This window comes from Lynx rufus, unplaced genomic scaffold, assembly GCF_022079265.1.
Source record: "Lynx rufus isolate CCGP_SWC_20201006 ecotype Redwood Valley unplaced genomic scaffold, mLynRuf1.p SCAF_8, whole genome shotgun sequence".
Classification (NCBI taxonomy): Eukaryota; Metazoa; Chordata; class Mammalia; order Carnivora; family Felidae; genus Lynx; species Lynx rufus.
In genome coordinates this window covers 26,267,369-26,283,795 of record NW_025814896.1, presented here as the reverse complement: position 1 = coordinate 26,283,795, position 16,427 = coordinate 26,267,369, and the positions used below count along the sequence as shown (strand labels likewise).

General features: G+C 54.7%; 1 protein-coding gene across 1 annotated transcript; it reads right to left on the bottom strand.

Annotated features, from left to right (window-relative positions):
* Positions 1–406: 406 nt before the first annotated feature.
* Positions 407–14,082, bottom strand: LOC124502949 (uncharacterized). The gene is made up of 5 exons (XM_047067618.1): positions 13,839–14,082; positions 10,825–10,984; positions 9,912–10,077; positions 9,275–9,469; positions 407–655 (listed from the first exon to the last, which is right to left on the bottom strand). Exons 2-5 carry the CDS (start codon positions 10,974–10,976, stop codon positions 494–496), a joined length of 675 nt encoding a protein of 224 aa, XP_046923574.1. The 5' UTR covers positions 10,977–10,984; positions 13,839–14,082; the 3' UTR covers positions 407–493.
* Positions 14,083–16,427: the final 2,345 nt, after the last annotated feature.

The window sequence follows — 16,427 nt, the reverse complement described above, 5'->3', positions numbered from 1 at the left end:
ACTAATGACGTCCAGGGCCCGGGCGTTGTCCACTTTAGGGCTGCCCCCTGCGCTGCGGGAGGTCAGCAGCACCCCACCCCCAGGGCAGCAACCCCAAATCTCCAGACACTGCCGAATCTCTGTCTCTGGGGCTTGGGGGGCACACTCTTCCCTGCTGGGGTCTGGGATTTGCTTCATTCCCCCCATCCCACCCTGTCCTGGACCTCCTTCTGAAAATCACACCTCCCTACCCCAGCCTTCTTTTCTCTTTTTTAATTTTTTAAATATTTATTTTGAGAGAGAGAGAGAGAACATGTGTGCAAGCGAATAGGGAGGGGCAGAGAGAGAGAGGGAGAGAGGATCCCAAGCAGGCTCCGCACCGTCAGCACAGAGCCCCACGGGGAGCTCGATTCCACAAACTGTCAGATCATGACCAGAGTCGAAATCAAGAGTCAGGTGCTCAGCCGACTGAGCCACCCAGGCGCCCCCAGCCTTATTTTCTCCATAGCTCTTACTAGCGTTCAACATTTCTCTTGTTCACTCGTGTGTGTAGCTGGTCGGACCTGCCACCTGGATTGAGCTCCGCGAGGGTGGGCGTTGGCTTGGGTCCCCAGTGCCCAGCACGAGGTCGTCTATATATTTGTTGAGTGGATGCCTGAATTCGGACCATCACCTCCTGCTTTAGGGATGAGAAAACTGTATCAGGAAACAAAACCAAAACCAAAACCAAAAACACAAAAACTGGATCAGAGAGGTTTGGTGACTTACTTGTGGTCACTCGGCTAAGTCTGATGCCAAGACAACGTGGGGCCTCCGCCTCTAGATTCAGGATCATTTTACTCTGTGTGCGCCTTTGAGGCCTGGGACAGGGTAGGCAATGCAGGGGGAGGCCAGTTTCCCTGAGTCCCAGGAAACAGGATTCCCCTGGGGCTTGAACCCACAACCGCCTGGCTATGAAGCCGATATGTGATCTCCCCAGTAGGTGTCACAGTGTGGAGCAGAGGGAAAGGGGGCCTTGCAGGGGGTGGATGATTAATTCATCCTAATTGACAAGGTTTTATTGAATTCCTAAAAGGCCCCAGGCTGGACATTTCAGAAAATATCGTTGCAGTGTCTCCCTGGGAAATGTCCTCCAGTATCAAGCGAGCAAGCAGATGCACTTTAAGATAAAAGTTTGTTGCATTTACCCAGTAAACATTCAAGTTTGGGGTGGGGGAGGTGGTGCTCAGAAGGGGGTGTGACTTCCTGAAGAAGGGAATGCGCTTTTCATAAATTACCAGGAGGAAAATTGTATGTGTCGGAATAAACTCTGTCCAAAAATATAGCAGGGCTACCTGATAGTTAATAATTCAGAGCTGTTCCCCAGCACGACGCAGGCTTTTAAAAATATTTCCTTGGGATCGTTGTTTAAAAATACTGTTAGTGGCTGGGAACCTTCTCGTTGCACTAGATGGCCATGATGGGCCAGCCTTGGTGGGGTCTCGGTGGACAAAGGACAGCGATGTATCTGATGCATCATGATGTGTGAGTAAGGCTGTGCTCCTCCGGGAAAGTGCCACGGACACCCTCTTATCTTCCTCACAGTCCCTCACAGCACGGAAAGGGAAGACGGTGGGGCTCAGAGAGGGCAAGAGGCCAGCCCCAGACCACACAGCTAGGAAATGGAGGAGGGGCTCTGAGGAGAACCCAGGAGGGGTGATGGAATTGCGACGCCCGTCCCCCCTGCCCCCGGCTTTGGGCAGGGATTTCCCTTCTCTGTGCTTCAGTTTCCTCGTCTGTAAAATGGGGATGTTGATTCACCAGACAACACATAGTTACGGAGTACTCATTAAAATCGAAGTGTTTGGGGGGATTGCACGCTGGTGGGTCAGTCGGTTAAGCGTCCAACTCTTGATTTCAGCTCAGCCCATGATCTCATGGGCTCGTGAATTCAAGCCCTGTGTTGGGCTCTGTGCTGACAGCACGGAGCCTGCTTGGGATTCTCTCTCTCCCTCACTCTCTGCCCCTCCCCCATTCTCGTGCATTTGCTCTCTCTCTCTCTCTCCCCCCCCCCAAATAAATAAATAAAGTTTATTTAAAAAAAAAATCTAGGGGCGCCTGGGTGGCTCAGTCGGTTAAGCGGCCGACTTCGGCTCAGGTCATGATCTCACAATCTGTGAGTTCGAGCCCCGCGTCAGGCTCTGTGCTGACAGCTCAGAGCCTGGAGCCTGTTTCGGATTCTGTGTCTCCCTCTCTCTCTGACCCTCCCCCGTTCATGCTCTGTCTCTCTCTGTCTCAAAAATAAATAAACATTAATAAATAAATAAATAAATAAATAAATAAAAAATAAAAAAAAATCTAAGTGTTGGGGTGTCTGTCTGGCTCAGTCGGTGCGACTCTTGATCTCGGGGTTGTGAGTTCAAGGTTGACATTGGGTGTAAAGATTACTTAAAAATAAAATCTTAAAAAAAAAAAATTGCAAGTGTTGAATGGTGTTTGACCAAGACAGACCCAGCAGTCAGGTGGAAGAGTCAGATGAAGTACAGTTACACCCCATCACAAATGCTAATCAATGCTATCAAGAAAAATAAAGGGGAATAAAGGGACAGGGCAGGGAATGGATGCTTTAGTCAGGATAATTAATCAGGGAGAGCTCTCGGAACAGGTGCTAATTGAGTAGAGACCTGAAAAAAGGAGAGAGCCGAGAGAATTTGTGGAGGCAGAGGGCAGACAGAACAGCAAGTGCAAAGGCCCTGGGGTGGAATTGTGCCTGCCATATTGGAGGAACAGTGAGGAGGTCACAGTGGCTGGGGCAGAGGGAGCCAGTGGGAGAGAGAGGGAGGTGAGTTCAGAGATGCCAGCAGTGGCCAGATGAGAAAGCACCCTGTGGAAGTCTGGATTTTACCCTGAGGAGGCTAGGGATCCACCAGAGGGGTGGTTTGCAAGGGAGGGACCAGCCATTCTGTTTGTTTTTAAAAGTCCTCTGTAAATTCTCCAGATGGATTGTCAAGTGAAGAAAAGCACGGGGCAGAACCATGTGCGTGGTCTGCTACTGTCTGCTTAAAAGAGAGAGAGAGAGAGAGAGAAAGGTATGCATTGGCTTGTATATGCATAAAATTATCTCTGGCATGATAGATGAAAATAGGAGGAAACAGTGCCTGCCTCTGGGGAGGAGTCCTGTCTGGCTGGGCCAGGTGGGAGGGATACTTTCTTTTTTCTACATTCGTTCTCGCACCTTTTGAATTTTGAGCCATGCAAATTTGTCACCTATTCAAAAAATAAATACTTTTTTGGAAGTGAAAGAAATAAGATAAAAGAAAGGCCCCTTTGGCTGCCATGTGGATAATAGATTTTAGATGTGCCCAGATGGCGGTGGCTGGGAGATGAGGAAGAGGCCGGCTGGGGCCCCCTGGTCAGAATTTTTTGCTCCACTTTACAGGGAGGACTGTGGGGCTCAGAGAGGGCAAGCGCTGAGCCCCAAAGCACACAGCTAGGAAATGGAAGATGGTCCCAGATGCGAACCCATGCCTCGGTTTCCTGGGATTCCTCACTGCCTCCTTCTGTCCTCTGCTTTTGGGTCATCTGCCCTGCAGCATCATCCCCAAGACCCGGTGTGAGGGTTTTGGCTCCCAGGCCCTGTACCGATGGTGACCTTGCCCGAAGTATGTGCCCATAAATGTGTGCTGAGTGATAAATTCCTTCTGTCATCCATTCGCTCGTTCATTCTCTCGACAATTGTATGGAGTGCCTTCTCTAGGCCGGGCCCTGTGCTAGGCCCTGGGGTTCAGCCGTGAACAAGACAGGCCCTCACCTTGGTGGCACTCGCACTCCTGGGGCCAGGGTGTGGGAGGCAGGTGATTGCACGTTAACCAAACGGTGCGTTGCTTAAGTGCTAGGAAGAAGACTAGAGAGAGTAGGGGGTAGTGAGTGAGAAGGGAGGCACTTTAGATGACCACAAGAGCTCCTGTGGGGAGGGGGCATTAGAACAGGGGCTTCAAGGACACGCAGGAGTTGGTAGGGATCTAGGGGCAGAGCACCATAGGCAGAGGGAACAGTGAATGCAGATGTGTAAGAGGCATGTGGGAACTGGATTACTCCAGGGTAACAGAGTCATTCTGGAGGGTGCCACGTCGTTCCAAAGGAGTTTTGCAATGAATGGAGCTGCCCCCTACGTCCCGTTTGTGGGATGGGGATGGTGGTGGCCTCAGCTCCGTGGGCTGCCTTGTGAGAGATTCTGGGAGAAGAAAATCCCAGAGTGGTGAGGCCAGAAGGGACTGTCCCATCCTTCGAGGATTCTGGGGTGTGCTGGAGAGGACCCGGTCATGTAGACAGAAGCCAGTGACTGTTCCTGGGGACTCAGCTGTCTGCCTTGTCACAGAGGGCAGGGTTACAGATGAGGAAGGGCTCCTGAAGGCTGGTGACGCTTAGCGCCAAGATCAGCAGTGTGACCACCGCCGATAGAGACTGACCTGAACAGCTGAGGCTCTGCTAGGAGGAAGGGAGGGCCTGGAGGCTGCTGGCGCCCCCGGCCACCTCCACGGTCCGTCCCACCGCAGTCCCTGGCTCTGGCCCGGGAGACCTGGGTCTGGCCTCCTGTGCTGTTGCCATCTGTGCTCCACGGCTGGCCAGGCGTGCCCTGCTCTGGGGTGCCCATCTGGACGCCAAGCTGACAGCACATCCGGCTCAAGCAGGGCCTCTGACAAGGGCCATCGTCCCTAGATTCATCAGGCTCCCAGTGATTTTGTATTGGCTTGCGTCTGGCCCATCTCTTCCCCGGTGGTACTGCTGGGGAACGGGAAGGGACACAGGGGCTCACACTTCCTGTCTGCTCTGTGCGGGAGCCATCAACTCATTCCATCTTATACGAACCCCCCCCCCCTTTACAGGTGTGGAAACTGAGGCTCAGCGAAGAGGGCGGTTTGTCTAAGGACACCTAGGTGTTAAAAAGCCAAGCCAGGATTTCAACCTCGGACTATTGGATTCCAGACCAGCACTTTCCACCAAGTCCCAATTCCCCACTGGCCTCAGACACCCAGAAGGGACTTGAAGTGTGGGCAGGGGGTTGACAAAGCCACACCTTCATCCCAGGTTCTGGGCTGGGGAAGGCCCGGGCCATGCTTCTCTGAGTTACGAGGAAGAGGAAGCGAGCCAGCCAGTAGGCTTTATGGGAACATGCTCCCTCCTCCCCATGGAGCAGCCGGGACCTGGGCTCAGGTGACATATAGCACCTGCAGCTCGAGCCACCGCCTGCTTGGCCCACCAGCTACAATATTCCCAGAGCAGCGGGCAGGCGGGCCAAGGGCTTCAGTTCACTGGCCCGGCCTCGGGAAGCCCAAAGAGGGAGGTCAGGAATGCTGCTGCTGGGCTTCCAGAAGCGTCTCCAGTTTCTGTAGCTGTAGCAACGTCTGGAATGGACCCAGGGCAGTCTGACCCCTGCCCAGACCCCCTCCCAAATGCTGGCTCCCACTTGCACACTCAGGGGTCACTGCCACCAAGAATGGTGCCTTGTGCTCTTGGCTTGTTAGGGGCCTTGGAGACTCTGGGGAAAACCCACAGTAGTGGCCCTGTGCCTGAAATGCCACCATCAGCCAGCATCACTGTGGGTTAAGAAACGCCTTGTCCCAGCCACCTTTAAAGAAAAAAGCCGCCTGTAATCTCACAAGGGAGAAAAGGCCAACTCTTGTACATATCAGTGAAATAATAACCGGCCAGAGGGGAGGAAAGAGCACCAACTTCCTGTCAGGCTCATTAGACTTGAACTCTAGCCATGAGCCAGGCCTCCATGCCAGAGGCCTCTCTCTGCTCACCCGGCCCCACCTCTGCCCTTCGGCCTCCCTCAAAGGCCTCCCCTTGTCCTGCCCCGGGGCCCCTGTGGATCAAGACCCCACCAGCCCTCACTTGTACCACTGTAGCAGCCTCTCAGCTGGTCTTGGTGGCTCTACCCACCCTCCACAGAGGCCACAGAGTCTTTCTTCTCACACGCAGCTCCGACCCTCTCTCTCCCCACCTCAAAGCCTCACCATGACTCCCCAGAAGCCCCAGAACTGGATCCTGACATTAGCCTGGCCTTCAGGGCCTTTTATGGCCCAGTTAGAATCATCAGTCCAACCCCACCCCTGAGTGTTGGAGGGAACAGACTCTGGGTTTGCTGTGTGACCTTGAGCAAGTTCCTTGACTTATCTGAACCTCGATTCTTCATTCTGAAAGGTGAAATCGGCCGCTGCCACAAAGAGAGCAGGGTTTAAATTGTGTGATTCCAAAGAGCTCATGCCTTGTAGCCCTGGGCCAGACATACAGTCAGGGCTCCATAAAGGTAGCTGTCCTTAATTACCACTGGTCCCACGAAACCATAAAATATTCTCCCACTGTGTTGTGCTGTTTCCTGTTTTTGAACCTGTGCAGGTGCTGTGTTCTCTGCCTTGGCAACACGGTGAACTCCTATTCCTTCAACACCCATCTCAGAAAGTGCCCTGACCAGTGTCATCTCTCCTTTCTTAGGACACTCCTCCATATTGGCCAAACAGCTGACCTGGAATTTTTCCATTTACTTGTTGATCCTCCACCATATGACTGTGGGCTCCCAGGGCAGCGGCTGACAAATGACTGGACCAAACCATCAAGGAAGGACTGGGGTGATGGGGAGGGGGAGAGGTGAAGGGAGAGGGTTTCTGTGGTTGGCCACTGCAAAACAAAACTTCCATTCATTCAATCATGCATTCAACTCATTCATTCATTCATTTAACAAATATATATTGACCTCCTTCTCTGACTAAAACCACTTGCTGACTTTCTACAGCTTCTAGAATCATATCCCAAAACTCTCTTCCATGGCCCACAAAGCCCTGGAGATCCAACCCTGTGAGACCTCACCGACCTCAGTCTTCCTGTCCCTCTCTGCTCCAGAACCCTGGCACCCCTTCGGTTCCTCAAGGAAGGCCATGTTCTAGAATGTCCTCTTCCTGACCTTTCCAGGCTGGCCCCCTGGAGAGGCCCTTCCGGCTCACTCTGCTTAAATGGAGTCTCAGCCCTTGCTTGGCACACCCCATCTCAGCCCCACATCTGTCTCCTTCCTCACACTCACAGCCCACACCCCAGACACACTTGCGGGATTAGGCAATTAGCACCCGCTCCTCACTAGGCTGTGAACTCCCCACTTCCGAGCCTGCTTAGCCTCTCTGGTGCCTGCTGGAGAGGCCTCGCCTTCAGAAAGCCGCCTGGAGAGCCCTGGGAGGCCAGAGCCAAAAGGGGCTTTGGTGAGAGCGTAGGTCCACCTCCTCGCGTTGTAACAATAATAAAAATAATCATAATTCCAACAATAACAACAGCTAACACTTCCCACGTGCCAGGCGCTGCTCTTTCCGTGCACTGTTTTCTTTAATCCGTGCAACAATCCCATAAGGGAAGGTTCATTATATCCCCCACTGGACCGAGGGGAAAACTGAGGCTGGGAGAGGTTGACTCGCATCCCCCCCGCCCCCCCGTTCCCTTTCCCAGCCCAGACCAAAGAGTCTGCGCCCTTACCAACTACTGGGCTACACTGCCAGATGACAGATGACTGGGGAATAGCCACAACAAATACCACAGCGATGGCAGGGCCGTGACAAGCCTGAACTGGCTGGACACTCTCTATTTTCAGCGGTGTGACCTCAGACAGGCCACATAACCTCTCTGGTCTCAGCTTCCCCATCTGTAAAATGGAGGTAAATGTATCCCCTTCATCAGATCAAGCATTCTCAGGAGGGAGGCCTACGGGGCCTTTACTACTGAGAGGAGGGGCCTGGACGCCATCAGGGCAGGATTCTGGGGGTCCTGAAGCACTGCCTCTGGGCCCAAGGCCTCCCCCACAGGCAACCCCACACACAAAGCCAGCCCTGCCCACAACAGCTCTATGCCTGGCTCCAGCAGGACCCTGCCAGGGCAGCGTGAGTAGAGTCATAAACACCCTTCCTGGAGAGCCCTCAGTGACTGCGCGTCCCCTCTGGAGAGGGGAGATGACATTGGGGTGATTACACCCAAGGGTCCTGGGTGAGCAGCGGGCAGCCGACCTGCCCCGAGTGGAGCCCTGAGCCACAGGGACCCCAAGCACCCCCAGTCCTGACACCTGCTTCCCTTGCCCCCACGGGTCCTGGCAGCGGGAACGGGGCGTCGCTGGAGCCTCCCCTGGGCCGTGCCAACCTCCCTGTGCCCAGACAAAGCCCCCTCCCCCTGGCCTCTGGGGGAGGGGCAGGCGGGGAGAGGGAGCCAACAAAGGCAGCCAGTGGGGCTGCGCCGGGGGCTCGGGCGACCCCCTCCCCGACCTGCCCAGAGCGCCCACACCCCCTCCTGCCACTCGGCCGCCCGCTCGGCTGGGGCGCCCGGCACCGTTGCTATGGCGGCCGCTCTGGGGAAGCTGCAGCTGGGTAATTATTGCGAACATCCATCCTGCCTCCTGCCCGCCCGAGAGAGCAGGGGAGCGAGCAGCCGGGGCCAGGCCAGCCCCTCCTCGCCCGCCGGGTGGCCGCACCCTGGCCTGGCCCGGCGCCGCCGGAGGTATGCGGGGGAGGAACGCCGCGCAGGCAGCCCGGTGGGCAGACGGCTACCCAGCTCCGGCAGGGGCCTGCGGGGCTGCCCGGGAGACCCCTGCTTTCGCCCCTGCCCCCCACCCCTGGCCCACCCTTGGAGCTGACCGACCAGCCCGGAACTTGTTTTTTCTAACTATAAACACACACCACACACAAAACCAGCCAGAGAGCCTCCTTTGTTCAAACAGAATCTTTCCTTGGCCTTTTTTGGGGGCAGTGGGAGCCAACAGCGCCTGGTCTGGGCTACGGCCTCTTACACGGGGCCGTCCCCCTAGATGAGGAGGTCCCCCTGGGGCCCCACCGTGGGCTCGGCCGCCTTCTCTGGCCCAGAAGCTCGCCCTGGCCCCGGTGTCTAAATATAGCTCAGCCTGGCTGAGCCTGAGGTCACACACACTCCCGACTGCCTGGGGTGACCATGCTCAGGCCGGCGAGTGACGTCCATGGGTTTGGGTATCAGACGAGTATTTCAGGAGCCAGGGCAGTGCTGGGCTCAGAGCCCCAGCCGCGAAGCAGGTGTGCCTTTCCCCCGGGGCTCATGGACCCCTCAGAGAGACTTGCAGCCATGGCTTACAGAGCACACACTGTCAAGGGGACACAGACAGGCTCCCTCACACACCGGAGGCAGGATGGGAAGAGGGCCCGGAGGGAGCTTTGATGCCCACGAGGCGATGTCAGGTTTGAGGGAAGGGGTGGGGTCCGGGCAGAGGGGAGAGGGGGCAGGCACAGCCTCTTGTGGGCAGGAGTGGGGGGCGCACCTCGGTCAGCATGCAGGGCCCAGGAGCAGCGGGAGGCCACTCTAGCAGGCCAGGGGTCAGCAGGCTACAGAGCACGGGGACACTCTTCCTCTCCTTTGGCCCCTGTTGCCCCTTGGGGCTCTGCACAGGCTGGGACACTTGGCAGAGGGCACTCGGCAGGAGAGATCTGCCGGAATCCTTGATTTCCAAAGGTCTCTGGTGGCAAGAGAGGAAATGGAGGGGCCATGAGGGCGGTGGGGAAGCTGGCAGGGGCCACCGGTAAGGCAAGGACCCCCAGGAATAATGGGTTCGAGGAGAACAGGAAGACCAGACGGGACTTGGGGGCTGAGAGGGAGCAAGGGGTTGGTCTGCATCTCTGTGTTTGTCCAGGGGTTTGGGCTGCCTGTGTATCCCACCCCCCAGACTTGGGTCATCTAGGTGCTGACCAGGGCCCTGCAGGGGAGGTGGGCATTCCAAAATAAGAGGCAAAATGTTGGTCGAGAGGGAGCCCAGCCCTGGCATGTCACCACACGTTGGGGCCCCGGGGAGAAGGTCATCTGCTCCTTCACCACAGATGGAGGGAAAGCGGCCTGGGCTCCAGCACAGCCTTCTGGGCAGGGGCCGTCCGGCCCCGATGGCCTTTGGCCCTCACACTTACAGTCACGGCAATAAATCTTCCCAATGGGGCAAGTTTTCCATCCGCAAAGCTCTTCCCCATCCAGCATCTTACACTGGCTTCATTCGAACAGCCCTGGTGCTGGGCTGGGCGGGAGGAACAGCCATCGCAGGCGTCCAGAGACTGAGGCCCGGAGAGGCGACCTGACCTGCCCAGGCAGGGAAAGAGGGAGGGATTGTGATGTCAGGTGCCCGATAAGTGGTGGGTACCAGACACGCTCACTCAGGCTGCAGCTAGAAAGTGTCAGGAGCAGAGCTTGAACTCATGGCTGACCCCCGGTCCAGGGCGGCTCTGTCCTCCTGAGACAGAGGCTAGCAAGGGTCTGAGGTGGGGCCACAATCCACTCCCTTTGCCAACATGTCTTCTGAGACCAGAAGCCAGAGGAGCAGGGGCCCAAGACAAGCATAAATACCCATAGCAATTATCCAGTCTGACAGTGACCACTTCTGTCTTACACACGGGGAAACTGAGGCTCTGGCCAGGACCAGACCCAAAGAGCCTGCTGTTTCCCAGATCATGGAGTGGCTGGAGCCGGGTGGGTAAGTCCCATGTATTCCCAGAGCTTTGTGGGGTGCAGCCATCCAACAGTGCTTCCGTTTGGAATGTGAGACAAAGAACTGTGGATGTAAATTCAGAAGGAAGGGTTCCGGGCCAAGCTCGCGGCTAATAGCAGCCCTGGGAGTCGCAGGTCACTGGGGTAAAGCGGCTCGGGTCAGGAGGGCTGAGGAAGGCCACACCACAGCCAGCACCCGCCATCTTCAGAAACCCAGAGGGTGCAAGGGGCCGTGACGGTGCGCGGCGGGGCGCCCCACGCCCTCATCCCTCCGTCTGCCTTCCTCCTCCCTCTGTCCCTCTCGTCCTGGAGGGCAGTCCCAGGGCTGGGCACAGGGCATACCGGGGTGGGTCAGCAGCCGTGATCCGGCCCCCTTGGTGCTCCATTGTCAGTTCCTCGTCTGCAAAACGGACGTCGTGGCGGCCATGTCCTGAAGTTGTTGGAAGGGTGCGCTGACACGTGTGGAAGGCCGGGGTGATGGCAGCTGTGTTCATGTCACTGACTGTAGATAATAACGGCGGTGGTGATTAGCTGCAAGCCAGCTCCCTGCCTGGCATTCATGGCAGGCAGTGCAGGGCCCCTCCCCGTCCCCCTCCGCCGCTTCCAGCTTTGCGTCTCACACCCAGACCCAGACCAGACCCTTCTCCCATCAACATGCCAGGTTCACCCCAACCTCGGGCTTTTGTTCAGGCTGTTCCGCCGACCCCGGAAGGTGCTTCCCTTGCTCCCCAAATCCTACTCGTCTCTCAGATCCCTTTCCTCACCAAGACACACAACACGCTTCTCCAGCCTTCGTGTATCTTGGGCTCCCTGGGGAGTCAGCACTACCTCCTGGCACACATTTTTAGCTCCTTGCCATTACAGGGCCTGGGCTTTGAGGCTGTATAGGCCTGAGTTCAGATCCTGCTTCCCCTCCCTCTGAGCCACGGCTCCCTCACTTACAAGGTGGGGGCAATTACAGCACCCAGTGCAGGGAGTGCCTCAGGCTTGGTGTGGGGTCAGGGGCACTGCAGGTACTTTGTAAGGAACAGGCCATTATTACGGTTCTATCTCTTTTGGTTCCTGCTATGCTTTCCACCTCCCAAGCCTGCCCTTCTTTGTTCCACACTGCCCGTGTGGCGGAAGCTTTAGGAAAAAGAGCTCCCAAAAGGGGCAGGGACTTCACCAAACTTCCTCTTCCTTTAGATATGGGAGAAATTTGGAGGCTGGGAGATTCCTCCGTTTTCCCTGAAATCACCCCAGGCAGGAGGTCACTCACTAGCAGGACAAACCAAGATGGCTGGAAAGTTCCCTGTAATCCAGGTTTCAAAGCCATCCCAATAGAGTGATTGGAGGCTTGGGAGGTAAGGATCATGCTGGGGAGAGATGGTCTGATACAAAAATGTGATACACTGGGCAGCTGAGTGCCAGTGATGTGCACAGAAGCAGGCGGTCTATGCCCTGTGTGGGAGTGTGGCTTTGCTCTCTGGCTTCCCCGGGCTGCGATTTTTTAGTACTCGTCACAGATGGGGTACCCAGTGTCTTCAGTAGTGCTGGGAGGTTAGCCAGCTACCTATCCCAGAGAAATTGCTCCGTGCACAATGAGGCCTGCCCAGGGCCGTTTGTGGAAGCAAAACAATAGAAATCATTTAAATGTTCAATAGGGGACTGGACAAGAAACGACGGGCCAGCTCACATGGTGGAATAGTGCTCAGCTGTTAAAAAGCAGGCGGTTGTATGTGTGCGGACCCAGAACAATGCCCATATGACATTCAGTGAAAAATGAGGCACCTTGCAGAACAGAACATGCAGAACGTTACCACTTATGTGAGAAGCACACACACCTCTACATCCATAGTTATAGATACAGTTGATGCAGATATAGACGAAGGTATAGTCACACCCGCAGATGGAAATGTACATACAGAGGGAAAGATACAGACATATACACAGGATAGCAAAACGTTCAAGGGCATACCCACTAACAGGCAGTAATGTTTGAGGGGAATGAGGCTCAGGAAATTCAGGGGAATTACTCCGGTTTTTGTCTGCTACATTTTGTTAATGCTTGAGATATTGCAAGGAGAACGTTTCCCTGAAATATGTGCATAACGCTAAAAATTAAAAAAGAAAAGAGCCTGGCCACGTGTCTGGCATCTCGAGGCAGGGCTGGGCCGGGATCTCATGGGAGGCTGCTCTGTGGGGGTCAGGCCCGCTGGGTAGTCTCAGGCTGAGCCTGGAGCTCCTTCCTACACCAGCTGTGGCTCTTTCTCCCCAAGGCCAGAGGCAGAGAGAACTGGCTTTGGTGGCAGCAGCAGCACATGCAGGTTTCCTAGTCTGGGAAGTCTGGAAGTATGTGAACGCTGAGCACTTACCCCGCAAGATGGGCTCACTTCCACCCCAAGATGCAGGGAGAGCCCTGGAACCTGGCAGATGGCCACCTTGGAACATGTAGGCACAGAAGCGGGTGAGGGTCCCGTGAGCCCCAGGCCTGTGGTTCCCAGACTGTGTATTCCCAGACTGTGCTTGCACCTGAGCCGGATGAACACTGTGCCCCTCGCTTACACAGACCCGCAGCCAACGAGGCCATGGGTGGGAGAGGGGAGAAGGCCATTCATGTACATCCTGGGTGCTGGACCCTGAGCTAAACGCTTTTCCTGCTGTGTATCTTTGGCCTTCCAACAATTGTTTAGAATCGTTCTTTTTTATTTTAATTTTGGGTTTTTTTTTTTTTTTGGACACACAGAAGTTGAGGAGGTTTTTCAACCTGATGAGGACAACAAAAGGTTAAAAGCCTTCCAACAACACAAAAGGATATATAGTGAAAAGCTGATCTTTTCCTCACCTTCTCTCCCCAGCCACCCAGCTCCCTCCCCAGAGAATCCACGCACATGAACATGTGTGTGTCCATTCACACCCCTCCTCTGATACTAGTGGAAGGTCTCCACACAAAACGTTCTGTACCTTGCCCTTTTCACTAAAAATATGTATCTTAGAGCTTCTTCCATTGCGGTACACGCGAGCTGGCTCATTCTTTTTCATGACTGGATTTCCATGGCACATGGAAGTCTTTAATATTCATGTAATCGATCTAGAATTCTACTCCCATGGTTTTCTGCCTTTCCCCTGTGCTTACTTCTGTTGTGCACAACAGCTCTGGGAGGCGGGCGGTTCCCCATGTCCCAGGTGAGGGAACTAGGGTGACCGACCATCCCCGTTTGCCTGGGACTGTCCTAGTTTTAGCAGGGAAAGCACCGCATCCTGGGGAAATCCTCATTCTTAGGCAAACCAAGATGGTTGTTCGCCCTAAAGGAAACCGAGGCTCAGAGGGGGTAGGGACATTCTCCAAGACCTTGTGCTCGGTCAGCACAGGCTACCTGATGATGATGACACCTCAGGAGGACTGGCAGCATCTCCTGCTTAGTAAGTGTTTCCTCCGTGTGTAACTGCACCTCCTCTGGTCTCACCACAGCCTGGGAGGGAGACTGCAGGGAATCACGAACGGAACCTGTGGTCTCCAAACCTGGGTTCCATCTCGGCTACAGGGCTTGCTCGCGTGTGTGACCGTGATGGTCAGTTCCATCTCAGCCTCTGATCCTGGGCCCAGAACAGACACTCAACAAGTGTCTGTTAAGCGAGAAAGAAAATGAATGAATGAATGAATGAATGAAGTACTAACATTTGTTATTCACATTTTATAGATGGAAAAACTGAGGCACAGAGAAGCAAAGTCACTGACTCAGAATCACACAGCTTGTACGCATCAAGGTCAGGATTTGAATCCACGTGGAGGCTCCAGAGCCCATGAAACTCTTCCCTCTTCTGGAATGTTCTTGTCCACATTACCCTCCATTCGTGCCCCCCTGCCTCTGACTCCCAAGGTCAGTCCCTAGTTCACTCCCTCCTTTGCTGCCCTGCACTGCCCAGGCCCCTGCTTCCTTTCTCAAGAGTCTGCCCTTCCCTGCTCCTTGCTCTTGGCTCAGGGGCCCTGCTCTGCACCCCACTCTGTCCCCCTGCACTGGATGCTCGTCTGAAGTCCAATGTCTGAGCCCCAGCCTCCTCCATGGACTTTGTTTCATTTGTTCAATTCATTTGTCCAACTCTCCATTCCTTTGCTCAACAAACATTTACTGAAACTGAAATGAGCCAGCTCAACCCCTGGTTCTGGAAATTCAGAGATGAATCTAGCCTGGGCCTTGTCCTCAGGGGACAAGGAAAACCAGACAAAGAAACAGCACTCGTGACCCCGCAAGAAAGCACTCCGGTGGAGATGGCCCAGGCACACAGCGGCAGAGGGAGTGGCGGTGGGGAGCTCCCAGCCTGGGGGCCCTGGGAAAGCTCCCTGGGGAAGCTTATGCCAGCGTCTGGAAAGATGAGGAAGAGTCAGTAAGACAGAGAGAAGGGGGAAAAGAGAGAGCTCGGGGAGGGGCGTTGTAACACCCAGACAAACCGGCCTGGAGGTAGGTGAGACCAGAGGCACTCAGAAAGTGCAAGTTGTTCCCTACAGCTGAGGCCCAGGCTGTCCTCAGGTGGGACCAGGTGGCCTTGGGAACCCCACCCCTCTCCTGGTTACCCAGCCAGCTCCGCGCTGAGCAGGGTTTCCAAGAATCTCATGTCTAGGAACTGACCAGAAAAAAAAAAAAATCAGCGATGTGGACATGGAATTATGTATGTATGGAGGCTGTTTATCACGGTGTTCTTTGTCACAGCAAACAAGTGCAAACAGTGCCCAGCCATGAAAAATCACCACTTTAGCCAAGAATCCACCACTGGCTGGAGTCATCCGAATGGCTTAGAAATCAGGTTAGCAGAGGTTATTTAACGGCACTAGAAAAATGCATCTGGCGCAACGTTAAGTAAAAAGCAGCAAAATGCAGGGGCTCCTGAATTTCGTACACCATGCCACTCTCGATCTCCGGGTTGTGAGTCTGAACCCCAGGTTGGGTGTGGAGGTTACTTCAAATCTTTAAGGGGCCCCCGGGTAGCTCAGTCGGCTGAGCATCTGGCTCTTGGTTTCCACCCGGGTCATGAGCTCAGGGGGCATGGGATTGAGCCCCGCATCAGGCTCTGCCGTGCTGAGCCTGGAGCCTGCTTGGGATTCCCTCTGCCCCTCTGCCCCTCCCCCACCTGCACGCGTGCGCGCTCTCGCTCTCTCAAATTAAAAAAATAAAAATAAAATTTTTGATCTTCAAAAAAACCCAAAGACAGCATGATACAAACTAACTTATTATTCTAAGTTATAAGTATGTATAGATACATGTATATATAAAGATATTAGGAAATGCGTCGAATACTTCACAATGGTTACCTCTGGTGGTGGGCTAACCTAGGGGTTGTATTTCCTTTTTTAAGATAATTTCCTGTGTTCTCTGATTTTGCAACAGTGGGCCAGTCTCACTTTTATTTTCAGAGGCGGAATCGAGGAGACAAGGTCCGTGAGGCCACAACTTCCCTTTCCAGTCTCTCTCGAACCCTCCATTGAGCCACACAGAACGTCCTGTTGCCTCAACATCCCTGTGCCTCCAGTCTCTGAGCTTTTGTCTCTGCTCTTCCTCCATCTGAGTGCCCTTCCCTTTCCCTCTCCATCCTGTGAACCCCGGCTCCCCGCCTCCCCCGCCCCACTCCCAACCCCTGGCCTCCCAGGCCTGCCTCAGGGCCCTTCCTCTGAGGACCTCACACACACGGAGCACCCACCCTGTGGAAAGGCAGGTTTATGGACCCAGACCCCACATCAGAGCCTGGGCTGCTGGAGGGAAGGACCCTGCCTCATCTATACCCTCCCCAGATGCTCTATATGGGGCCGAGGACTTATTTTTATTTACTCTTCACCACAACATTTTTTGAATATGTCTAAACCTACAGAAAATAATGCAACAAACACCCCTCTACCCTTCAGTTAGATTCTCCACTATTCGCTTTGAAATTCCCTGTCTTGCTGACCCAGTGCAGACATCTTGGCCAGAGCT